The sequence below is a fragment of the Cordyceps fumosorosea genome (assembly GCF_001636725.1).
Source record: "Cordyceps fumosorosea ARSEF 2679 chromosome Unknown scaffold_25, whole genome shotgun sequence".
NCBI classification, from domain to species: domain Eukaryota; kingdom Fungi; phylum Ascomycota; class Sordariomycetes; order Hypocreales; family Cordycipitaceae; genus Cordyceps; species Cordyceps fumosorosea.
Window position 1 is genome coordinate 350,664 of NW_017387325.1, and position 25,160 is coordinate 375,823.

The 25,160-nt window shown below is 52.3% G+C and overlaps 3 protein-coding genes across 3 annotated transcripts; 2 read left to right on the forward strand and 1 right to left on the reverse strand.

Moving 5' to 3' along the window:
• Positions 1-8,114: 8,114 nt before the first annotated feature.
• Positions 8,115-8,408, forward strand: ISF_07978 (hypothetical protein; the record flags this gene model as incomplete). The annotated part of the gene is made up of 1 exon (XM_018851581.1): positions 8,115-8,408. The coding sequence occupies one exon, from the start codon at positions 8,115-8,117 to the stop codon at positions 8,406-8,408; it is 294 nt and encodes a 97-aa protein (XP_018701320.1).
• A 5,488-nt stretch (positions 8,409-13,896) lies between these two features.
• ISF_07979 (Dynamin, GTPase domain protein) lies at positions 13,897-16,953 on the reverse strand (the record flags this gene model as incomplete). The annotated part of the gene is made up of 3 exons (XM_018851582.1): positions 13,897-14,450; positions 14,534-14,804; positions 14,857-16,953. The coding sequence occupies 3 exons, from the start codon at positions 16,951-16,953 to the stop codon at positions 13,897-13,899; spliced, it is 2,922 nt and encodes a 973-aa protein (XP_018701321.1).
• A 4,604-nt stretch (positions 16,954-21,557) lies between these two features.
• ISF_07980 (Zn(2)-C6 fungal-type DNA-binding domain protein) lies at positions 21,558-24,400 on the forward strand (the record flags this gene model as incomplete). The annotated part of the gene is made up of 7 exons (XM_018851583.1): positions 21,558-21,736; positions 21,852-22,496; positions 22,546-23,082; positions 23,134-23,272; positions 23,329-23,408; positions 23,462-23,535; positions 23,592-24,400. The coding sequence occupies 7 exons, from the start codon at positions 21,558-21,560 to the stop codon at positions 24,398-24,400; spliced, it is 2,463 nt and encodes an 820-aa protein (XP_018701322.1).
• Positions 24,401-25,160: the final 760 nt, after the last annotated feature.

Here is a 25,160-nt window from a genome sequence, read left to right on the forward strand (position 1 = left end):
CTCCTACCACCTTTTGCGTGGAATTCGGTGCACGGAGCAGTTTTACAGTAGCTGCCAAATCTCGAACAAGCTCTCGACCCGGCCGGAACCCCCCCCTCCTCCGTAAACTGTCAAAAAACAGCCATCGTAGACCCGGTTCTAGCCCGCGCCTTTCGCCCAAATCTCACACAAGGCGCCACGCGCTTGACCCGTATCGTGCGCCTGCGCCCACCACCCGAGGAAAAAAGACAGCCGACATCGTGGTCTGGACTCTTTGAGGGCTTGGGGTTCTTCTTCGGTGTAATTGCGCCTCATATTAAAAAAACAAAACGGCTGGCCACCACTCCCCGGATCTGGAGGGGGGGGTACAACTGCATTTGCCACTTGAGGAGAAGCTCTAGACCCCTTCCTTCACCTTGGAGGATTAGCACACATTCCACGGGGACTGTTTTGGCTTCTAACTACATTTGAGTGGGAAAAAAAAAGCCCTCGTCTGTTGTTTCTATTTAGTCGCTATTTTAACAGCTCCCGGAATGAAAGGGGGGCTTCATGCAATGTAATACTATATGAAAGTTGCCAGCGGTAATGTCCATTTGGCTCCAAGTTGACAAGCTCCAAATCTCCTTTAGTCCAGCGCCATCTCTGTCTAGAACGGCGTGAAGCCGTCTCCGCGATCGCTCAGGATACCCTTTTGCCTGTAACTCATTTTCTTCTACTCTCATTGGTTCTTCCCTTTTCAATTCTATTTTTGCGCTGGCACTTGCCTTTGGGGCGCGAACGTAAAAAGGATAAAAGAGAGCTGGTCAGCCACGTTCTTTTTTATTTTTTTTTAAAAAAAAAAAAAACATCTTAAAATACATTTTTTGATTAATGGATCAATGTATAGGAATGTATGTGAAACGTGCCGTGCACATCACTTGCGTAGACCTGGGCTATATGTGATTGGTATTGGTATATCGCGCACGCGTGTGTTGTCCAGGTTGTTGTCTTTGATATGAGGGCCGAGTATAAGCTCGTAATGCTCGATATTATTACCTGGGTTCTAGAATCCGGACGCCCCCAGGGTCTTTGCCACAAACTAGGACCACAAAATTGAACCCCAAGCGGCATTGCCAATATGGTAGGTTAATTTGCAGGACCTGGCACAAGAAAAAAAGGGAGATATAGCATGTTGTTATAGTCTAACAGTGCCAGAAGTAGGGAGGTACTGGAGGTGCCTACATACATAGGTAGGGAAGGAGGGTGTTCGCGTCGATCTTGTTAGCGAGTCCCGCCCGCATAGATGCATACATGTGTCAAGAGGAACGAACCGCCTTCTGGACGGTGTGGATGCGCCATGCAGGATAATTAATAAAAATAAAGCATCAGTATGCAGTTGGTCGGAGGCCTGCCCATGGGAAATCTGCCAACTTTCCCATTATTATGCCCTTTGATAGACGCAGTTGAAACAAGGGTAGTGTGCTCTGCAGGGCCCCCGGCCGCCGACAGGGCGCCACCGTGTTTCTGATGAAGCAAAGGCGTTGAAGAGGTTTAATTTATTGACTCGTATAGAGATCGAAACAATGGCAGGCCGTCTGTGCTAATATCATGGGTTAGCGAGTTGCATGGCACGAATGAGTCCCCTGCAAGGCACAAAGGGTTCAATTTGGGCGGGGCGAGGACCGACGTCGTGGCGAATGCGGTGTAATTGAAGGGGTCGTACAGTGGAAATCGACTTTGTATCCATGTTGAAACCCCCCCTCCCTCCCCGCTCCCCCCTTTGATGATCATCCCAAACCAGAAGTGGAAAAGAGTCAGCGCGAGCAAGCTGAAGCCAAGCAGCACAACATGTGGTGATCCAGTAGTTGGGTTAGTTAGTGGAAAGTTTGGTTGCTGTGGGGGAGTCGCTCTTGAGCCAAAAACCGAACCAGCTGAATGGAGGATGGAGGGTGGGAGGGGCCCGTCAATGTGCGGCATGATGATCGTCTGATATTGGGCCGTCTAGGTACGTTTTGGGGGTTTTCGACGTTTCATCCAAGTTTTTTGGGCACAGAGTGGTTGTTCAACGACCTGTAGTACACGTGTCTCCCTAGCAGAAGGCAAAAGTTAGAGAGAAAAAAGAGACGACGGCGACAAAGAATGAAATTTGTGTGATGCGGGGTGTTGGCTCTGCGTTTTTGGGACACCATTAACACCGAAACCAACACAATCCTGCCATTTTGTTTCCGCAGCATGATTTGCACAGGGGGCGGCGGGTTCGCATCGAGGAATAAGCCAGGGCTCGCATAGACCAGTGACATTCCAAGTACCTCCTTTCATCTTTTTCTGATTTCTCCTTCGCGGCATAATACATTCACATACCTGAGCTTCTCAAACGGAACACCCTTGCGAGCGCAGCCTCCGTTCCAAACTGGCCAGCCCACGAAGTTCAAAACGGAGGAGCCCACCCATCAGTCCCCATCATCGACACGGACGAACAACTCGTGGCTGGTGGAGAATGCCTTGAGGAATGGTGTGACAAAAGAGGCTTTTACTTCCCAAAGAAGTGAAAGAAGGTTCAGGGGCCATTTTGGAGTCGGACGAAATTGATTGGATGAAGTTGAGGATAAAGGAGGTCGCCGATGCGGCTAAGCTTGCGTAGCTTGGACTTCTCCGTTTTTTACACCCCGAGAAGCATGTACTAACACGAAAGCGAGCACGACTGGAGCAAAGTAGTTAAGGGGGGTTCTAGACGCGGGTCTTCCGTTTTGGATCCGCGCCACCCGTTTTCCACGAACGGGATATCTAAATGAGCAGGGGCAATGCATCTATCGAGGTCGCCGCAAGCCCCCAGTGTTGACGTTGGCTGTCGCTGCTGTTTCTCGCAGCCCAACGAGTGATTTCGCACAGGCGGCGGCCGCCCGATGCTTCCGGGTCCAGGCACCGCCCAATGGACTGGTAAAAAACGATTGCCGTGTGCGAAACAGTAAGCAACCTTGGTCCAGCATCGCATCCACCAGGCGTCTGCTGCGAGAAGCTCGCTGCTGGGGCGGGCAACACACGACACAGCCAGCCCATCTGCACAACACACACACAGCTTTCCACGTCTTTCTGGCCACACCCTCTGATTTAAAAAATAGCCTGGTTTTTTTTTTGGTCGCTGCAGGTAATTTGCCAAGTTGAAAAGACTTTTCCTTTTGCATGGGAATTGAGGTCGTACAGGAGAGAATCAAAATGCCCTTGTTGGGTCGTTGGGCATCATTTTCCGTCTGTTCTAGAACAACTAGGCAACTCGATCAACAGGGGGCAAAATTTTTCCTCAATCTCCTTTCCATCTCAACATCTCATGCCGACGCCAAAGCGGTGACCTTGTTTCTATTTCCTGTTTTTACGCATAATTGGGCACCTATTGGCCATGATTAGGTGCGGCCGCCACAAACATCTATCCCCATCCCGCCGCAGTATGGTCAACAACGCGCGTCCCCCTTGTTGAATCGAGGGCATAAGCGCAAAATGAGTCAGAGAAGGCCTTGACTTGATCCCCTCAAATCTCCCTTGTTTTTTTTTTTTTTTTTTTCCTACGGGCGGCGATTTTTAAAATTTCCCTCTTGGACTTGGCCATTATTAGTCATTAAAGGCTGCCTAATATGCTGTTGAGAAAGAAAAAGCAACTATGCAAAGCACAGTCCTTACAGCCAGCCAGCAGCCAGCCAGCCAGCCAGCCACCAAACAAGAAGCTGCACGGCCGGCGTCGGCTCCGGGCCATCTCGCTATTCCCGAGGACGCCAACTAAGAAAGGGTTGGGGGGGAGGGGGGGGGGGGATTATTCGTGTAACTAAAAGACGGCACTCGGGGCGCTGTAAGCCGCCTCGGCAGAGAGAGACTCTGCCTCGCTGGACATCAAGGCTGCCTGGCTGCCCGCCTAAAAACAACTGCCCGTGGTGCTAACTATTGCGCCGAGAGCGCTCCTGCTCAAACCCCCTCCCCCAGCAGCCTTGCCGCGGAGAGAAAAGAGCCGTCTAGACTATGGTGATGCTGAGCTTTCTTGTGGTCAGTGGCGGCATGTCAGAAGTGCCGCTGGGGTGAAGTTCTCAGCGCCCTCGAGGAGGTGTGTGGCCACACATCTTCCGGTGCATATGCTCGTGGCGTGTCAAGTGAGGGCTTTTCGCAAGTTGTCGTAGCATCACCGTTGCCTGCAGGCGAGAGCTTCCACGCCGGGCCTGAGACGGAGCTCACCATGTCGGCCGCCGTACCGAACGAGCCCTGCTTCCCACCTGATATCCATCCGGCCGAGTAGCTCAAATTATACGTTATTTTCTTTTTTATATAAATCGTTGTTTAATATACCAGCATATATAAGACCGGCTCTGCCTCCTTGTAAATAGTAAGGAGCGAATGCAGTAGCCCGAGCCTGGCCGCTACTGTAGCACTCGGTCCTTTCCAGTCGAGGCCCTGATGCCAAGACTTTTTTTTCGCCCTCTGGCTTGCCTTGCCTGCAAACTCACTAGTTAACTAATAAGCTAACGTTAACGAGTTATTTGTAACTTGTTCAAAGTCCCAGGACCATGCGAAGAAAAACGTAGCATCAGCAGATGTCGCAGGCAATTTCCGATGCAGCCGTCTTTTCTCTTCCGCCTTCGGCATTGTCTTGGGTAATATATGTGTCTTGATATTGTATCATGCATGTGCTGGGGTGACGGGCAGCACAAACAAACCACAGCACCCTTGTGTCTGCAAGAATGCGAGTTGCGAAAAAGGCGTCGTCTTCACGGTATGCCCGCCTGCAAGGTCAAACGGTCGAGCCCATCTCGATGTGGAAACAGCCCATTTGCTCGTTGCAGTTGCATTTTGCGGTGCTGCTGCTCTTTGCTCTGCACCTTTATTTCACTTAAACAAGGGTTGTTACGAATACGTGTTGTACCGAGGGTGTGTTACGTGCACGTGTCGCCCGCCCATGACTCTGGTAAACGAATTGAATGCGTGGCCTCTTCGTGTCACCATAAATTTATCCCGACTGCTGTGTAACGAAAGAAACGTCTTGGCGCGATGGCCGCAAAATGTCACCGATGCGAGGTGTTTCATGGTGACAAGACAAGACACGACAAGAGATTCACAACCGCACGGACTTGGCCGGGCAGGCATGTGCTCGTGTCTTGGAGCACCTTTTTTTTTTGTCCGGCTGGCGCCCAAGGTAAGACATGGTGGTAACGTCTCGTCTGAGTATGCGAGACAGCGTGATTAGTTCCTGGCGAAGGCTGCATATTATCGACTGCCAGTAACTTGAACAGCAGGCTTGTTGGTCACAAGCCTCCAGCACCAAAAAGCGTGCCGGCCAAGGCAAACGCCACAAAGCATGAGAAGCAGCACAAGAGAGGGCTTGCGACGAACGTGGTTTGGCTTTCAGGATGGCCCAGAAAGGCAAGCCGTGCTGATCACCGTCCGTTTCTTGTCAAGTGGGCGCCGCCGGCCATTTGCTGTGAACCATGGAGAGCTGTACTCGATGCTTTTGGCGGAAACCTTAATTCGTAGCTTTCCGCAGCGAAGCTGGCCACTGCTGCGCCAAAGAAGATTAACTGAAAACTCGTCGCAAATTGATTAGTCCAGCTATAGCTATCAGAGGGGTGATTCCCGGACGGGATGGGAGGGGGCTGAATCGAGCCCAGAAAGTGAATCATGAAGCTCCTTCGTCTTAGACGTGGAGGGGCTCCGGATTGTCACCAATAGTTACAAGGCGTCCGATCGCGGTAACGATCAAGAGGATTTGACAAAAAAGTCGACATCGAGATGGGAAAGCAAAGAAAGTCAATGTTCATCACGATTCCCATTCCGTGATCAGATGTTTGGCATGATGGGCAGATGTGTATCGCGTTGCATGGCATGGGCAGGCAAGTCGCGCCACGGGTACAGGTGCCCGGAGGGCGAGACTGCGCTGGGAGAGATGGCGCATACTAGAGATCGATGGGCAGCCACAGGTCTACTGGTTAGCGGTACGGGGTTATTGGGCGCTAGGGAGACTGTTGACTGCACACGTTCCGTCTCGGCCGTGAGGAGGTTGAGTCCGGCTGTGATGAGTCGGATGTGCGAGGATCGAATGGGCGATGGCAGATGACCAAGCATGTTGTAGGTAGTGCAGGGAGCAGGCGCGGCTATAATATTTTACAGCATTTTGTTTTCTATTTTCGTGTTTGTAATGGCTTTCAATTTTTTGCCAAGGACGCAAGGTCGTATGCCATGGTTTACGAGTCGCAGGTTGTGACATGCAGTGATTGAGCCATAACGTAGGTCTACATGATGGAGTTGAATGAAGAGGCCGACCGAGACCAACAACGCAATAAAGAAAGCGCCATAAATACGAGAATAAATAAGATGAAATAAAGATGAAAAAGGAATATTAAGAAGATTCTCGAATAAATGGAAAATTAGTTAAATATGAGGTGCAGTACGAATTAGGTACCTGCACAATACTGGATAGATGCATAACAAGTGCCTGCAAATCCAGTGGGAACGGAGAGGGCGCTGCAGTAAATTCACGGTGCGCCGACGGAGACCTTGGCTCAGGCGCCTACCATTACCTGCGAGAGTCCCAGCGAACCTTGTTTGGCGCACGTCGAATGCTGGCATGATAATTAATTAGGTACCAATTGGACTCTATGCTTTTTCCTGGTGCCTATAGCCAAGACGATTAGGAAAAGTACCTGGGACACGGGCTGGCTTGGCACCCCCAAGGGCCGAACAAGCACCATCAATGCCGCGTCACAGCGGCCTGAGCCGATGGGTTGGCTCCAGGCTGTGGTGGACCGCCGGTCCTTCCATGGCATGATGGATCACGGCGACTACGAGTTGAGGAGGGGTCAGGGAAGGGGAAGAACAAGAACAAGAACAAGACTGAGAAGGAGAGTAGGAAAAAAAGATGTGATGAGACAGCTTCTTTTAGAAGAATCTGGATGTGTTGGTGCTTGCAAGCACAATTGTTGAGAAAGAGGGATACGAGAAGAAAAGGAGCTGTTTGGCTGGTAGCCACCAAGAAAGAGCTGCCAAGATTGCAGAAGTTCAGGGCATGGAACGCCTGGAGATGCCCTGTAGCAGGTGCCAGGCGATGCACCAGGCGATGGAGCCGGCGAGACTTGGTACGGGGAACGGACTTGAAAAAAAGAGAGAAAAAAAAAGAAAAGAAAGTGCGACACCCCTCCATCGCTCCATCCCCTCACACCCTCCCCAGCCAACCCCCCACTCCATCCCAAAAATCACACCCCCCTTGCAATCTTATTACCATCCTCTTCTTCATCCTCGCTCTCTTCCTCTTGCTCGCTCTCGCTCACCCTCCCTTGACCTCCCTTGATCAAAGTTACGCTCTATTTCTCCCTCATCCCTCCCACATTTTTATATCCTTGCCCACAATTTTCCTGCCAGATTCATATTATTATTATTATACCCTTGCAAAGGAAGAAAGAAAGAAAGGAAAACAAAAACACAATCCTTGCTCATCTCTTGTTCCAGCCCAAAAGTGGTTCGACTTTGCTGCCTTGTCCCCCAACTCTTTTTTTTTTTTGCAGTATATATCCCTTACACGCCCCTGGTCCCTCTTCTCCTTGCCTTTCTCCCACAGAAACGACCAGAGCCGGAAAATCCGCCCACCTCGGTTCGTCCAACGACAGACAGCCGATATTGTATAACTAGAGCAGTATCGCCAGCTGCCTCAGCCCCCCCTCTCGGCGCCAACATCTGCCCTACCAATATATCGCAGTCAACCCGACGGCGCTCGAGTCAGCTTCAAACGGCCAAATAGCTTTTTTATTGGCTGTTTCGACTTGATTTATTTTTATTTTCTCTGGCGCCGTGTCTCCTCGACGTTGCACAACCAACCCGCTGGGACGACCTCGAATCTGCGTTTGAAACCTTGGGTACTTTTTTTTTTTGGCTCCGACGCCAACACAGCCTTGGGACGACACAACAGAAAGCACCCGTGCTTCCTTGAGCCACACACAAGACAGACTCACACTCACACCCAGACATACCCAAGTCAAGGTGCCTCCAGTTTCGGCCTTGTCAGCCACCCCTCGCCAACAACAATCTCCATCGCACCTAAAGTGCCACAAAAACAGCAGCCCGACGACTACAAAATAGTCCATATGCCCGAGTTCGCCAGCCACGCCTCCCTTCCTCGCCTCTCCCTCATCATGCCCGCGGGAGACAGCTCTGCCTCGTACGGTTCAGCATCCTCGTCCTCGGCCACCTCGTCCGCCTGCGACTCCGACTCTTCCTCTGCCACATCGTCCACCACCTCGGCTGCCTTCACCATGGAATCGGCCGCACACCCTCCCGTCGCCTCGGTCCAGGTCCTGCGCTGCATGCGCTGCGCCCGCGCCGTCGAGACCACCAGCACCGACGACATTGCCACGGCCGGCATGGTCCGCATCTCCCACAACCTCTACTACTGCGAGCGCTGCGCCAAGGCGGTCGGCTACAAATAAGTGTCTCTCGTCGATCCCTTACCTGCCTGCATCGTCCCCCTTATACGAAGCACCTGGGCATTACCGTATACGACTTGATGTGAGCAAGACTCACCCGTTGCGACGCACGTCTTCCCAGCAAGCTACTACACGACAAGTTTGCTGCCCTCCAGCGCCCGTAGAGGACGACCGAACATCGCACCGACCCGTCCATGGTTAAACCAGCACATCAGTCTGCACCCTGCTGTCGCTCCATGCTACGCCTGAGCTATGCATGCAATGTCCGGCTCATCCTGCCATGTTTGGATGAATTCACCTGTCGTTGCCCTTATATCTGCAGAGGCAGTGGATCGACATGCACTGCATGCAGGCCTGCCCCTGTCTCAATCATGTCCCTCCAGGGCCCTGGTGGCCCAGTCTGACTGACGACCGAAACAAAAGGAAACTTTCATCTTAATGAAACGCTTTCCGCCTGAGACATGATTGACCACGACAATCGACGACTCTTTTTTCTTCTTCTTTGGCCTCCTGTTGCGATTTACGATGCCGACTCGACGACTGATGTCAGCATCGCCGCCCATGCATTATGACGTGGTCCATGGCGCCGCAACCCTAACTGCAGGGCAAGAGACCAATCAGATGCCACGAGCTAGCCAGCATCCCCCTGCCATGGACATGCGAAGATTCGCTCACGCATGCATACACGAGAAATGAAACGCTGATTTTTCGGCCGGTACCTGTTTTTTTCTTCACTTCTTTTTTCTTAACGCTGCGCGTTAGGAACATTTTGAGCTTGACGTGTTGGCGATTTGAACACGACTGTTGAAAGTATTCTATGTCATCTTCTCTTGTCTATTTCATTGTTTCTTCTACCCGACACATGCCCATTTTATGATTCTTCATGTTAGCTAGCGATAGACTTGAGATACCACTTGGCCCAATGCCAAAATGCCATTCGCTTTTTTTTTTTCTTCTTACACAAACAATTGGGTCACTCCTGCACAAGTGATTACGTACAAACCCAGCCAAGTCCTGCAAGTGAGCGACCACCGATACATAGCTTATCATCGACTCTTTCGTAGCCGGTTAGGCGGAGTTCTTTCCTTGGCGTTGCTGGTGCAGATGAGTTTGAAACTTCTTACACCCGGACGCGCATGCACCACTCTGCTGCCCGCGCCTCGCCCTGTGCGTACTCGTGAAAGCTCGCCAAGAGCACCACAAGTCGCAAGTTCCGTTGGTGGGAGGGCCTTCTTGCACGATCTAACCTGCTACCAAAAGAAATAGTAACATCGGATTGAGCTACCTACACATCTGTGTATATGAGAGAGGGTCTGATTCGTGCGTCCGTTGCCTGATTTCCACCACCCGGCCCAGGCTGCGATGTCATCCAGGCCTTTGCACGGCCCACCTCGTGCAGATGTCCTTTTTTTCTTCTCTTTTTACGAAAGCTTCATGGAGCAACTAACACGAGCCCGGCTATAACGGTTGTGAGACGGCTTGGCCGGCGACGGGCTGGCTAGATCCTATTCTTTCAATGCGTTCCATCGGGTCTGGAAGTTGCCGTAGATGGTGTGAAACGAAGGAAATGGAACAGATGACATGCACCGGGTGTGGAATGAGCCGTTGTTGAAACGGGTGTCGGAGAGGGAAACGCCGAGTTTGTCGGCAACTCCCAAGACAGAAGACAACGGTGGCACGACTTTAATCTAAAGTTTAAAACTCGAATCAGGTAAAGAAGTGCAGCTGTACAACGAAACGCAGGACATAGTAGAAGTGAATTGTGAAGAAAAAAAACCATCTTGTTCAGGTTGAGACAGGAGCACAATACAATAGCGCGCGTCATACTCAGCCTAGATACTGTACAACTCACACTGTAGTCGGCTGTCGAGGCGAAAGCAGGGGTCCCTATAACCAGTAGTTATGATAACAGCGCCGAATTATGAGGGGGGAGAGAAAGATTCTAGAATCTTGGGGCAGGGAGTGGTGAATTAATTCCTACAAAATAATTTTTATTTATTCCGACGCAAGACATCCATCGTTATGCGCCTATTAATCTTTGAAACCGATAACAACAAAGCAAACACCTTGACAGGTCGCTGACTCACTTCTCTCTTCATTTTTTAGGGCTGTGCTTGCTGGGGGATGGGTTGGGTGGTCCGACAACGAGGCTGTGTCGGGCCTTGGCCTTGCTTTGCCCTCTTGCCGGGATCCGTGAGACAAAACGCAACCAGCCAAAAAAGTTATGTGTGTTTCTTTTTACGCACAAACATTGCCCCCCATCAAGATCATTTGTTAGTTTTGCGCCGCCAGCGCAGATAGATTTTAGGTCGCAAAAAGAATAATGCGAGATGGGCTGATTTTGTTGCTATTTTTATCACGCTGACCACCACCATCTAGAGATTTTTGTTCGTTGCGGCCGCCCGAGCGCCGCGCAGCAGCAGCCACAGGGCGAAGCCACAAAGCGGGCGGGGAGGGGAGAAAAAAAAACGCCGAGGGGCGCGGAACAATGGAAGGTCCAGTTCCACGCTAGTCTACAAAGGGCAGTTTTCCGTTTCCCAGTTTCAACGTCTTCAACGCAAACGCCTCCTTCTTCTCTGTATTAACTAAAAAAACTACAATGCTTCTACTCAGAGTGAGCTCTTTTGTCTTCTTCACTCCGCAAAAAGGGGGCCTGCAAGGAGGAGCGAATAAAAAAAAGAACGGGTATACGAATATAACCTTGCAAGCCCCTGCTCGCGACAGTCAACCTCTCACCCACTTCACTACGTTTGCTAGGGCTGGACTAACTCCCCAGGCCGTCGTAGCCTCGCAGCAAGGCCTCTTCCTCGCACCGTCTTGCCGGAAACGGACGTAGCTTCGCAAACTTGGTTCTTCCTTCTTACTGCGTTTGATTCCCGTCGGCTTTCAGCCAAAAGCTCCGCGGAACGTGGGCAACTTGGCAGACGACAGCCCCGACGGAGCCGGGCAGGGCGGAGCGGATAAACCACACCCCCCTCCGCTCGCCCTGGAACCCAGGAAAAGGTAGAGGAGGAAGACGGGCGTTTTCTTGGCAAAGAGGATTTAGCCATGGTTTTGCGACCGGCGAGTGCGGATGACATTGCGTGGCTCTCTGATTGAATGACCACTTTTGCTCGGCCTGTTCGGGGAGCGCAGGCCAGCCCACCGCCCGACTAATCACAGCGTCTCGTTGACGACATTATCAACCCCCGTTGTGAGAGCGTTCGTTCTGCCCTGCTTCCTTCGCCAGTTCCCATGCATCAAACGAGGTACTATCGATTTGTAGAGTCCACTCGGGCGATGGCCCTCGATCGCAGAGCCGTGAGGACACAGGTTACCGATCGAAAGTCTGTGTTTCTAAGAGCAACCAAAAGCAAAAAAGAAAAGACCAATTAGAGGCCGCAGAAGGATAGTTGCGAGACCCCGTAGACTAGGCGGCGTTGGACACTGTTGCAGAATGTCAAGTTGTACAGCCCGCGGCGCCAGGTTGTAATTTAGCAGCGCAGATCACTTGCCCGGACTAGAAGCGCACATCCGGATCGCCAGCCGACGGGCCAAAATCTTCCCAAATTCGGCCAAAAATCTATGTAGGGCTATATCATGCGATACAACTTCAAAACGAGACCCCCCCGTCCGGTCTCGTCGTGTTTCAGCCCCAACCTGCACGCTACGTTGACATCGGCGTACTTTTCGTGAAGAAGAAGAAGAAGAAAGTAAAGCGGCGGAGAGTGAAAAAGAAGTGCAACGTCCGAGTCCGCCCAAACGCGCTGGGTTTCTGTTTCGTGGTGGCTGGACTCAACACGTAGTACACGATACGGGGGAAGGCCTAGAAGCTGTCAGCTTCCCCAGCTGTTTTGCATCGTTGACCCCATGCTTGGCCCATGTGTCAAAACTGTAGTCGCGTGGACGGGTGGACGGGAGCTTTTTCAGCCGGAAGTCGACAAGGAAAAGGGGAGATTGGGGGTAAAAAAAAGAGCAGATGAATACGAAGCAGGTCTTCTCCACGAGGGAGTTTGGACGCTGAGGTTGGGCTCACTATAGACACCCTGTTGGGGTTACATGAGCCCTATCAAGGAGAATGAATAGTATAGCGATTTAAAATAACTAGAAATTCAAAATTAAAAGATTTATCGCGTTTTCCTTCGAATTTTCTTCGACAATATGCACTTTGACCGTAGGCGCCCAGATGGAGATGGGGTACTAGTACGAGTTCATGAACGGACTAACAGGCAAGCCTCGCACTGCTTTCCTCAAAGAGGCGATTGGAGCCCAATAATGCTTTCCATAACAAGTCAAAAAACCCCGTCAAAGACGTAAATAGGAACCGGGCACACTGCTCCTTATTCGCCAAGCCAGGTCCGCGATGCCCTACCCGCAACCACGAGGTTGCAAAAATAGCTCGTAGACCCCCACCTGCCGGCCAAGGCAGCACCCATGCCATCGAGCTGAAGGCCTTTTTTTTTCTCGTATGCTTAAGATTGCTTTATCGCGGCCGTCTTCAGAGGCAAGGGAGTGCGCGTAGGATAGACAGCGATTTGTGGTGCAAGGACGCGGGGCAAAACATAGGGCGGCATGTCGTCACCGTGCATGTTTGCGGGCTTGGTACCCAATTGGTCTGGAAAGGTTAACATCTTCTTGCCCGCTGTCTGGTACATTTGTACCGGTAAAGATATCGTTGGCCCCTGTGAACTTTGTAAACCGGCAAGTGCAATCAACGACAGGGCCCAAAAATAGCCTACATGAAGCAATACTTTGCTTGCCTTGCAGACATTATCAGTCGTCAAAACATAAAAATAAAAAAAAAAGCCTTGGGAGCTGGTAAGCCTGACCATTCCGCTGGCGCATGGACTATTTAAGCTCCAGATTGTGGTTGGATTCAGTCTAGCAAATAGTTTCACGATCCTTCCATCACTTGGTAGTGCTCCCGGTCTATGCTATGCGGTGGGAGTCTGCGCTGTTTCTCTCAGATGAGAGTCGAATCTCTTTCTGACGACATCGAGGCACAAAATGCTCAGAGGATTAGATAGCCACATTGTTTATTAGTCGCTGATTTATGTAATCTCTTTGCCCATTTCGATGCCGAAGTCGCCGTAGTATCGAGACGCCACTGCGCGGCTACAGGCATTTCATGTATCACGAGGCGAACGCTTGTTCAGCCGGTTGCTCGCGGCGTGATGGATTTGTGAAAGTACGAAATCATTCCGTAAAGTTGCGACCTCGGCCGTGAGCAATTCTCCTTGATAAAAAGTTGTTTCATCAGGTATAAATCTGGACTAGATATTAAATCTGCTTTTCTAAGCGCCCAAATTCCACCTCTAAATAGTTCCTCAGTCTCATCTCTTCTGGTGACTGACCCTTGAACTTGTGGGACATACAAATGTGATGGAATTGCAAAGCCATATCTCCATACAATGAATGCATTTCATTTTCGCAAAAGTAAGGTGCGTTGTGTCTGACAGATCTATCAGCCTTGTTGACCAATACTGTCGCCGATTGCTACGCAGAGGGCTCCTTACACCTGCGCGCCGGGGCCACCAGCTCCGGGCTGAGCAGTAGAGCCACCAAAGAGCCTAGATGCGCCGTTTCCATTTCCAAAGGCGGGAAAGGATGGAGCTGTGGTGTTAGTTGCCTGGATCCTTGTGCCAAAAGGGCCATCAACGGTTGAACCAAAGCCGCCGAGGGGAGGAGCTTTTTGCGCAGGCATGTTGCCAAAGACAGACGATGATGACGAAGAATTGGGGCTGAATGCGGCTGGTTTAGACCCAAAGAGACCACCGGAGGATGTCTGCGGTAGGGAGCCGGAATTCAAGCCTTGGGAGTCGGGGTTGGACATGTTTCGACCGTCGTTGAATAGCGGTGTCTGGCGACCAAGGAATTTAGACTGCGCCGTGGCATTTGATTCCGTAGTAAAACGCCAGGGAGAGGTTTTCCCAACCTGGGCGGCCTGATCTGCAGGCTTCGAGCCAAAGTTCTTCGCCGCCGGTGTTGCACCGCTCGAAGGCGCGTCTGCATCCACCTCTTGCGCACGACGACTCTCATGGCCGTTCTTCTCAAGCGTATCGGCACCTATGATACTCGGAGGAGCGAAGCGCAATGTTTAGCGCCATTTCGCTTCAGTTTCGTCTGTTCTAGTTGGAAGCATGACTTACCACTGGTGTTCTTTGGCCGTGTGGGATTTACCAGTTCTGTACGCGGCCGCCATCGCCGACACTGTTCCATGCCCTTTTTGAGAGAATCAATTTCTTGCGAAAGTTGGTCTCTACGGGACTGCACATCGCCTGATTCTGAAGCTAGTTTGTGTAATTCAGACTCATCCATCGCCGCGACTTGCTTGGAAGTGAATATGCTTGGCAAGTGCTGGATCAGACAGCCTTCAACGGCCAGGTTCGTTACGTTGTCCAAGAACGTGCGACGAGAGATCTGCGCCATGTTAGCATGCAGTCGTCAGCCCTGGTATACAGACCATACGAACTTCATAGTATGCCTGCATCATGTTGACAATCCTTTCCGTGCCGAGGGATCCTCCGTCAACAATCTGGGTCAGTTCTTCCGCAGCGGAGACAAAATCGTGCCGGATTCTCCTGGGACCATCACGGGCTACGGTGTCATCTACGCTGTCCTGAAGGTTTCTCAAGCGTTTAGCAACGCGATTGACTGTCCAGCACGACACTATCTGACGAAATTCCGCGTCTGATGGTACCGCATACCCATTAGCATAAGGCGCGAGTAATTCGTCCAGCTTCGCCTCCAATATCGTTTCGTGCTTCTCGAAAAACGGGTCAACGTATTCGCTTATGATGGCATCCAGATGCTCGCCGTCTTGGCCGATGATGTGGACAAACAATCGTTCGATAAAGAATCTTGCGAAACGGATGACACATGCGACATGAAATCGCGCAATGTCCTTCCAGGGACCAGACTGCAGCTGAAACAGATGAACAGCCACTTCGCTATTGCAAGTACCGGGCAGTTCACTACCCTCACTTGCCACAACAGGCTTAACTAACAAGTCGTTGATGTCTTTGCGAGACTTTTTGGCCGGGGTTTCAAAGTCGTAGGGGTTTCTTGCAAGGAAGTCGACAAGGGCCTCCGGTACGGAATCAACTGGATTCCTCTCTTCTTCTTCTTCCTCCCCCTCGAAGGGGTCTATTTCGAACTTGTGACCTCTAGTAATCATGGTGTAATCAAAGGCCCGATGGAAACACTTCAAGTCGGCACGTAGACGGTAAAGCGGTGTGGTCAGCTGGCCGAAAAACTGATCGGCATAGTTGCCCCTCATCGCATCCCTGACAAGTCGTTGAAATTGTTCGGCAATATCAGCCAGAAACACACGCTTGTCGTCTAGTTTGGGTCTTGCTACCCCAAGCTGGGCCTTTTCCGCCTGCCGCTTGGCTAGGTTTGTCTCAATGTCTTCAATGACTTTGGGTAGGCCGCGGCGGATGTGGTTATAGAGAACCGAGCTCAACTTCCTTCGAAGACTGTGAATGCCTCGATCTTCCTCCACGATGCTGTTCCAGGGAGACGTCTTGAAAAAAGCGTCTTCAATCTGGTCTCGAATTCCCGTGCCGTCCTCGTCCTCGGCTCTGTTGCGCAGGACGTGCCAGCCAAGCTTCAAGGTATGTTTCGGTTCCCTATTCTTCGCCAGTTGGATATGCTCCTTCTGCAGGTGCTCGCCTAGCTTGAGATCCGGTTTGGTGATTATACCCATAGTTCGCTCTCGTTTGGGGTCAAAGTCTTTGACCTTTGCGAGAGCGTAGTGGTTGACAACAGCCGTTTTGGCCTCCACAACGACGAGAATAATGCTGTTCTTCTGTTCCATGTAGCTCTCCACGAGCTGGTTGACGATTTCAATTCCCTTTTCTGACTGACTTGCAATTTCATTATTGAAGATGCCAGGCAAGTCGACGAGTCTGAGAGGAATGACGTCAGGGCCCCTTATTTGCACACACAATACATGCCGCGAAAACCCGGTCATGTTTTCGGTAATTCCCATGCATTTTTTAGCTTCTTCGATAAGAGCGGGCAGATCTTTCTTTGAAAGACCTGATTCGTCAAAAGTCCTTGCCGGCTGCGGCTCGCTTTTGTGAGATCGAATGGTGACATGGACGCTTTCTTCCTGCGCTTGGCCGAGAATAATTTCTGTTGCGAATCGCGTGCAGAGCCCTGCTGAGGTCGGAAACTTGACGCTGGTGATGGCTTCAAGGACAGAGGACTTTCCTACGGCTTGTTGGCCGACAACTATCATCTGAGGTATGTCGACAATTTCGCCTACACCGCAAGAGCTCAGTCTCTCCATCAAGCTGTGAAGAGCAACCGCCTCAGGGCTGTTGAGCTCGCTCAGAGCGGTGGCGCTATACATGGCCGCCATACCTAGCGTGGGGATCTTGGCGTGGGGATCTTGGCGTGGGGAGGAGAAAGAGATACAAGTGAATTGTGCGGCGAGGCCGAGGGGCGAAGAAAGATTGGCCGCGGCAGAGTAGCCATTTTGTACTTGCTCTTGCGTCCACTGACTGCACCAAGTCTGGCCGCCACCGCGCACGCAGGGGTTATATCGGGTCGCCGGGGTCATCTGAGGGGCGGAGCTTGCTCAAACGAGATCAACAGCCTCACTGTTGAGTGGTTGGGCGTCTGCAGACAAACCCCAACTGCACTCCACCATCACCACCACCACCATCACGGCGCAGAAGGTGACATGGGTGACAAGGCTTTGAACGTGTTCTGAACCAACCGAGCTAGGCAGAATACCCCGGCCGCATGCAAGGTATACTGCAGCCGTCGGATGTCCGCTTTGAAAAGGCTCTCGCCTTTGGCCAGCTACTACTCCGGGGAAGAGGCCACGGCGGCTAACGGCTGCATGTAAGTCATTTCGTCGATGAAGTAGTGGTGGCACCACCTGCGAGTACAGGTCAGGGGACTGTTTCATCAGGTATTTATTTTAAGACGGGGCTGGCGATGAATAGCGCCACTTGGTCCGGCAAGGAGCCCTCGGTGTCATGGCGGAGGCTGTCGGAAATAATTGACAGTTTATGAAATGTGATACTCATACTGATTTCGGAATCATGCATGATTCAGTTTATACATGGAACTGAGGGTAATGTGTCTTCTGAGCAGCCCGTCAGGAGTTTGCCAGCCCAGCCTTATCCGCTTCCACAGCGATGCTCATTCTCGCTGTGACGAAACCCCGCACACCACAGTTTCTTGTCTTCGTTACCTACATCTTAGCTGTAAGCGCTGATGCTGGCGTAGCATTCACGAAACTAAGCGTCACTTTTTGTGAAAGGGCACGCCAGGAATATGCCCACGACTATGTTGGTGACTATGCGGCGTGATGAGAGGAAAAAGTCGTCCCACCACTTGGGGTGGCTCCAATGAAAGCCGGTCTACTACCGAGGAAGACGACAGCACATAATGGCAACGGCTCCATGCCTGGAGATCCAGCTTTGCAAACTCTTCAGAGTATCGATAGGAACAAGCAGGGACAGCCCAGTCTTCCTAGAAGGCTAGAATAGATGGCCACAAGACTCAAAACAGCATGATGTACTCACTAAGTTCAAAGATATCATGCTAAAACTAACAGCCAAGACCATAGATTTAGACCTTTCTGTGAGGGTTTGAACAATCTTATTACAAAGAGAAAGAATTGACGAATGAAAAGGAGAGATCCTCACGGTCTCTGTCTCTCCCCTGCGCGCACCAGCCACACCATTGGCGGGCCGGGCCGCGATCCAGCCTATCGTGGTGGCGCAACGCGGCCTTCAAGCCGGGTCTAACCCAGGACGCTGCCCATAAGGAAGGCTCCTAGCGTCATAAATACTCTTATTATATCTTTATCCTGTGTTTTTCTATCTTCCGATTCGAATTACCTTATATACCTAACCAGTATAATACTAGTGCTTAAGGCTATTGTTACGGGTTCGACGACCGTATTGATAAGCTAGTTTTAGAGCTATTGTGAGAATCCTGGAGGCAGCAATCCTAAGCGTCTCTCCTTTTTTAGTGCTGCTGTTTCCTACTGCCTAACGAACATAAGTTAATTTTACAAACGTCCTGGTACATACGACCACAGATAACAGAGAATTCGGGGTCTCGTCTGCTCCCCCATAGACAAGCTGTTAATCGGCAGATTAGTAGTTGGGTCGGTGACGACCAGCGAACACCGGCTGTTGTATGTTTTTTTTTGGGTTGTTTAAATTTTGGCCTCGTTGCTGCAATGCAATTGAATCTCTTTGTCGAACCTGACCGTGACTATCTGTGAGGAACGTTTACCGAGGTACATACAGTACCATAACAAGTATGTGGGGAGTGCTGCGTCACATCATCACGTGGGCAGCTGGGCGACCGAAACAGTAGATGGTTGGGAAGGTTTGAGCCTATTCCCCAGACAATTGAACAATTGGCAATCGGCATTATGCTATGTGCTTTGTGTCTGGCGGCGGTTAAGACTGCCGCTATCATCTATGCATTTCCAACGCGGTCTCTCCTCTAGGCAGGACCCTCCTCAGCACAAGTAGCACTATTTACACTGAAGTAAAATAAGAGGAGATTTCTAGTAACTTTAGGCTACAGTTGATAGCGTTTATGCTTACACTAGCGGAAGATGGCTGCACCAGGATAAGCTTCAGCGAAGCTCTCGTTAAATTCAGTTTAACTGCTCAGCGCTCTGTGACCAGGCTATTCGTGTATGCCCAGGGGCTACGAAGGCCGTTAGACAGGAAAAGAAAGAAGGTGGCTTTAGTAGAGTCTTTATGTTAACTATGGACAACGGGTCCTGTGTTGTCACAAGATTACCGACAAGCACTGCTAGCCCGCCAAGGTCCGCGACCAACTCAGAAGTCGCAACGATGACATATTGTAAGCCTGCTGAATAAGTCCTCATATACAAGTCCTACTGACTGACTTTTGTTCTGTTCTATATAGTACAAACGAAGGTCGAGCTTCCAATCCCGAAAATCCTGGGCTGGAATGACGATGCGTCAAATCCAGTCGGCGCAGAGTACATCATCCAAGAGCATGCATTAGGCGTCCAGCTGCAAAAGTGTGGTCCGAAACGAATCCGCACAAACACATGCTGTGCACCAAAGCGCTTTCGTTAGCAATGAAAAAGATGGCATCCCTGGACTTTCCAACGTATGGCAGTCTCTACTTTTCCGATGCGCCGATCGCGTCGAACCCGACGGTTCCCTCGAACAAGGATTCTGCATTGGACTTAACTTCAGCTCAGTCTTCTAGAACCGGAATCCAGGCGGATTGGAACTATACGGTGGGCCAAGTCCCAATTGCGGTCCCTGTGAGTCCTCGATGCTGGAGGCTCCTTTCCACAACAGTTCTAACGCAAAGTGTGAGCACCTAGGGGAGGCTTTTGAAAGTTATTGTCAAGGCTTGATAGACACCGGCTTCTCGCGTTTACCGAAAGGGCCCGTCACGCACCAACTTCGTCCTCACCAAGGGTCGGTCCAAGATCACATCCGCTTGCTGGAAATCAGTCAGGAAGTAATACGCAAGTTGGCTGACGAGGAACGCATTCAAAACGCTGCTGCTCTAATTCTGCTTCATCCTGATTTTCACACAAGAAACATCTTTGTGTCGGCTGAGTATCCGACTCTGACTACTGGCATTATCGACTGGCAATCAGCATGCATTGAGCCTGCATTCATTTACGCTAGCGAGACGCCTGATTTCGCTGCAATTCCTGAGAGTTCGGGAGAAGAAATTGCAGAGGGTGGAGACGCAGATCCAAAGCCTCCCGGGTTATCGGAACGAGAGTGGCAAAATGCATTGATCTGCCATCGGACATTCGACGTTGTCATGAAAATGCTCTTTCCCAAAACACGCCCCGCGCGACTACTTGACGAGTCCTTGTTTCGACTCTTCCGATACTGCCACACATCGTGGAGAGACAGTGCCCCGGCACTTCACAGAGAACTAATTGGGCTCTCAGCTCACTGGGGAGAACTAGGGCTACAAGGGACTTGTCCATTCTCTCCAACAGAAAAGGAGCTAGAAAGAGCACGCCCGAGACTATGAGGATTTTGACACCTTCCAAAGATTGAAATTGTGCCTCAAGCACTCCCTCAATACAAACTCTGACGGGTGGGTTCCCAATGATACGTGGGAGGCCACGGAAATTGCCCATCGCGCGGTTATAATGAATGGATTGAGACGACTAGAGAATCCGAGGCGAGTGGGGAGGATATGACGGTGGCGAAGGCGAATAAGCTGTGGCCATTTGATGCCTAGGTGATAAGCCAAAGTTGAGAAGGGGTGTCTCGAATGATGGCGCTCCCATTTCCTGAGTTCCTGGGTGTAGACTTGTTCTCATAAACAGGGCCAGTAGAGCGGGACGGGTTAGAGGTTCGACTGCCATATGCTGGATTCAGATTGCCCTCTGTAGATGTGACTGAAGCTGAGACTTGATTCGATACAAAAAGCGGACGGGCAGTAAACACAGCGACAAAGCGGTAGATGGCACGTAGGTTGCTTAATGCCGTTCATTTTTAGGCATTAGTGTTTGTCTCGAAGCGGAACCTTTATGACGCCTATTTTCTGCTGGCAGCTGCAAAGGGTTTGGGCTTACTACCCTGTATCCCGCCTCGTAGGCGATTTCGCCTGGCCAACCTCGCTTGGCACACATTGAAAGAGAGTCGATAGCCTTGCAACAGAGAAAAAGGAGCGTCAATTGATTCCATTCGGCAATAGCCGTCGGTAGCGGTTTTTACACGCACGTAGTCCGCGGATCTTGCCGCCTAGTTATTAGTTGGCGAGCACCTTGCATTGCCGATTGCCGAGCAAGTCACACTAGCCGCCCGCCAAACTGCTCAACAAACAGCACACCAAGCGGTTTGTTGGTAAGCCAGGGCAAGCCCAGCAAACGCAAAGCAGAACGAATTTCATCAACACCATAGTATGCAGGTGATTGTGCATCTCCAGCGACCGTGAATAAGCCCTTCTCCTATCCGCTATTGCGTCGTCCCCCGCTGGCGATGGGTATGAAGCTGCTGCGAAGAGCAGCCCCCACCGCTTGACATTCGGAATTGCCGCGTCTAGGCGACGAGAGTGAAGAGGACGGCAGCAGCACATGCACACACGCTCACGCCGAATAGCGACTGCTTGAAACATCTGGGACAGATATCTATCATAAGAAGGCACCGATAAGCGACGATTTTCGCCCTCGCGATGGGCAGCGCTTCGTCGCCCAAGTCAGGGCTCAAACAGGCAGCTTGTCTCGTGTGCCGCAGGGGCAAGATCAAGTGCGAGTACCTGGCCGATCAGGGCCGCTGCCGCCGCTGCCTCCAGCTCGACAGCGAATGTGTCAGGCCCGACTATCACGCCGGCCGACAGCGCGGTATTAAAAAGTCAGTCGCCAGTTTTACCCGGCCTTGTCCCCCCTCTCGCGGGCGGGGCCCATCGTGCTCCGACTCGTGCTCCGACTCATGTTCATCTGCTAACCCCCCAATCCCTGTCGCATAGTAAGAGAGTTGGTATAGACAAGGCCATCTACCAGGTACATCAGGCGGCTCGTCGCGCTGGCAAGGGCGGCAGAGGAAGCAGCAAGGCCGATGAGGCGGTCCTGGCCCGGCTGCGGGATATCCTGCACGAGGTCGACGGCGGCACTGGGATATCGCCGAGCAATGAGTCGCACCACACGGGCGGCGGCGACGAGTCCATGAGCGAAGGCGACGATGAGGATGGCGAGAACGGAGATGTACATGGCGGGGAAGATGACGATGCCATGTCTGGAACTGCCGCCGGAGCCAGCAGCGGTCACGGCGGTAGCATGAGTGCCAGTGCTAGCGCTAGAGACGCAGAGCCTGATCCGGGCTCGGGGTACCAAAGACCGCCGGGCGAGAGCCTTGCGGTCGATGATGCGGAGAATCCCTTGCAGCTGCTGGCGAGAGCGTCCTACTTTACGCCGTCGGCGGACGAGCGTGGAAAGAGAGCGCCGCAAAAGTCGAGGCAAGACGCCGCCGCCGCGAGCGATAACAGCGCATCCGAGCACGCAAAGCTCAATGACTTCTTTTCCATCACGCGTTCCGACCTAGATGTCGGCGACGACATTGACCCCATATCCCTTGGCCTCGTAGAGGAAGACGAGGCCGAGATGCTCTTCACATAGTGAGTCCCCTTGACATAGAGGCCGAATCTCCGATGCCCATGCTAACAGCCGCCGCCACAGCTTCCATGACAAGCTCGCGCACACACGCTGGGGGCTCGACCCGGACCTCTACACCGTCTCCTTCACGCGCACGCGCTCCGCCTTCCTCACCACGACGCTCATGGCCTGCGCCGCACTCTTTGTGCCGTCGGCCGGTAGCCTCTCGAAGCGGCTGTCCAACCACTCGCGGACGCTCGCGCAGCGCGTCATCACGCGCCGCCACCGCTCTGTCGAGATCGTGCTCGCCTTCGTCGTCAACATCCCCTGGATCTTCCCCGGCCAGCGCAGCACCGACGACGAGACGTGCTGGTACATCAGCATGGCTGCCACGGTCGCCATTGATCTGCTAATGCACAAGACGCTCATATCCCGTCGTGTGCTCGACTCAGGCGCGGGGCTGGCGCTCGCGCGGGGCGAGTGCCTCGACACCACCACCGCGCTTGAGATTGACGGCTACGAGGGCATCGAGCCTTGGTCGGAGCGCGGCAGGATCCTGCTGCGGTCGCGCGAGCGCTGCTGGATCTCTCTCTATGTAGTGGAACGAGGGTAAGTGTTGTTGTGAGGGCGGTGAGGGTACCGTGGCTAATACTAGTGTAGGATGGGCCTTGCGCGCGGACGTCCGTTTATGGTTCCAGTTACGAGGCTGATTAAAGACTGCGACGACTGGCACAAATCGGATATTGCCGCGTCTCAAGATGGGCACGCGGTTTCCATGGCCGTGATGCGTAGAGATTTGGTGAGTTTGCAGTTGCGGAGAACCGTCTGTTTGTTGCATGTTGACTAACTGTCTAGGATGTGCTCTTCAACAATGTCCGTTCTCTTTGTGACGGCTCACAAACTGCCAGTAGTGATGGCTCATTAATAGCACGATCGTAAGTACTGCAATAATCGGAAATATTACGAGGCGTTTGCTAATTCCTCGCAGCATTCAAGATGCCATTGAACGCTTCTTCGCGCAGTGGCATTCAAAATGGGACTTGTCCATTGGCGTTGGGCCAGGTATGCCACCGTTCACACAAAGGTCGCGGCCCCCCACGAAGTCTAACACCTTACAGATCGACGACTCCCTCCGTATGTCGAGATCCTCGTCAGCCACACGCGGCTGTCCACGTACGGCGGCGTCATCAACACCCCGACGGCGCCCATCGAGGTGCGCCGCTTCTTCCGCACGGCGGGCCTCTCGTCCGCGCTCAACGTGATGCGCGCCGCCATCCAGGGCGAGTCGCTGCTGATGTCGATGCCCAACAACACGACCATCATGATCTGCTTCGCGGCGTGCTTCGCGCTGACGCTGAGCGCCTACACGACGGACAGCTCGGCGCTGGCGCCCAGCATCCGCAAGCTCGTCGTCGAGGCCGCCGGTGTGCTGGAGCGCCTCGGCACCATCACCAAGCACCGAAACGGCCTGTCGGTCCTCTACGGCAAGTATCTGCGGCAGATCGTCCGCAAGGCCGTCAGCACGAGGAAAGCCGCCGGCGCCGAGCGGGCGGGTCAGGCTGCACTGGCGAACGGCGACGCGCCGCTGTACCCGATGAACCCGGCGACGACGACAGCGGCGGCGGCGGCGGCACCCACGCTCATGCCGCCGGTGAGCATGGCTGCGCAGCAACAACAACAGCAGCAGCCGGAGATTATGCACCCGCAGCTTCAGCATCAGCATGCGCACCCTCAGCAGGCGCCGCCGCAGATGGCGGGACAGCCGATGCTGTGGCCGGAGACGCTGCAGTTCTCGGCCATGTCGGGGGATCAAATCACGCACGTGCTGAACCAGCCCGGCAACGGGTTCGAACCGTCGTTTGGCGGGTTGTCCTGGCAGGACATGAATAATTTCGACTGGCTGCCGTTTCCGGAGTTTGGCATGTAAATGAGTACATAACATGGGTTGAAGAGACCGAGATTGTACTGTCGCTGAGCATGATAGCTGTATTTGAGGCTGGCCTGGATGTATTATACGAATGCCGCGCCGGGGCATGGAGAACGGGAGCGTCGCAGAGTGAAGGTATCCCGACGAGACAAACTAGTCGCAGCAACACCTCAACACCCAAGTCGTTTCATCATCTACGGCATTTCAAAAACGGTCATAGCGGGAATTTGCTTGCATGGCACTGAATATAAAGTTTGATTCAAGTCAAGCAAAGTTGAGCAATGAATGGCAGCACAGTTCAGCACTTTGATAACGTTGTACGATAGTAAATCTAATGATATCCAGAAAACCACTCAGTTGGCGCAGCCACAAGCAATACGAGGAGGGCAGACGCAGTCCCGGGCCTCAAGCATGGTCTATTGAAAAGGTCTTGTTAGCCGCCTCGGGTGGTCGGCGATGTAGACATCGGGGATAGTGCTTACGGTAGAGGTGTCGACGGGGGCGGCGGCGACGAGGGAGACGACGCTCAGGAGGGCAATGAGAGAAAACTTCATCGTGAATAAGTCTGCGGGAGCTGAAAGGATGGTTGGATAGAATATGGCTGGCAAGGCAGCGCGGTGCAGTATATATAGGTTGTTGGGGTCATGCAGGCTGGCAGTCCCGGGCTCTAGGAAACTCGGCGTATGCCGGATAGGGTAACGGCGATGAAGCTATTTCACTGGATTACTGATTATCGTCAAGTTTAAATGTGTAATTGGTT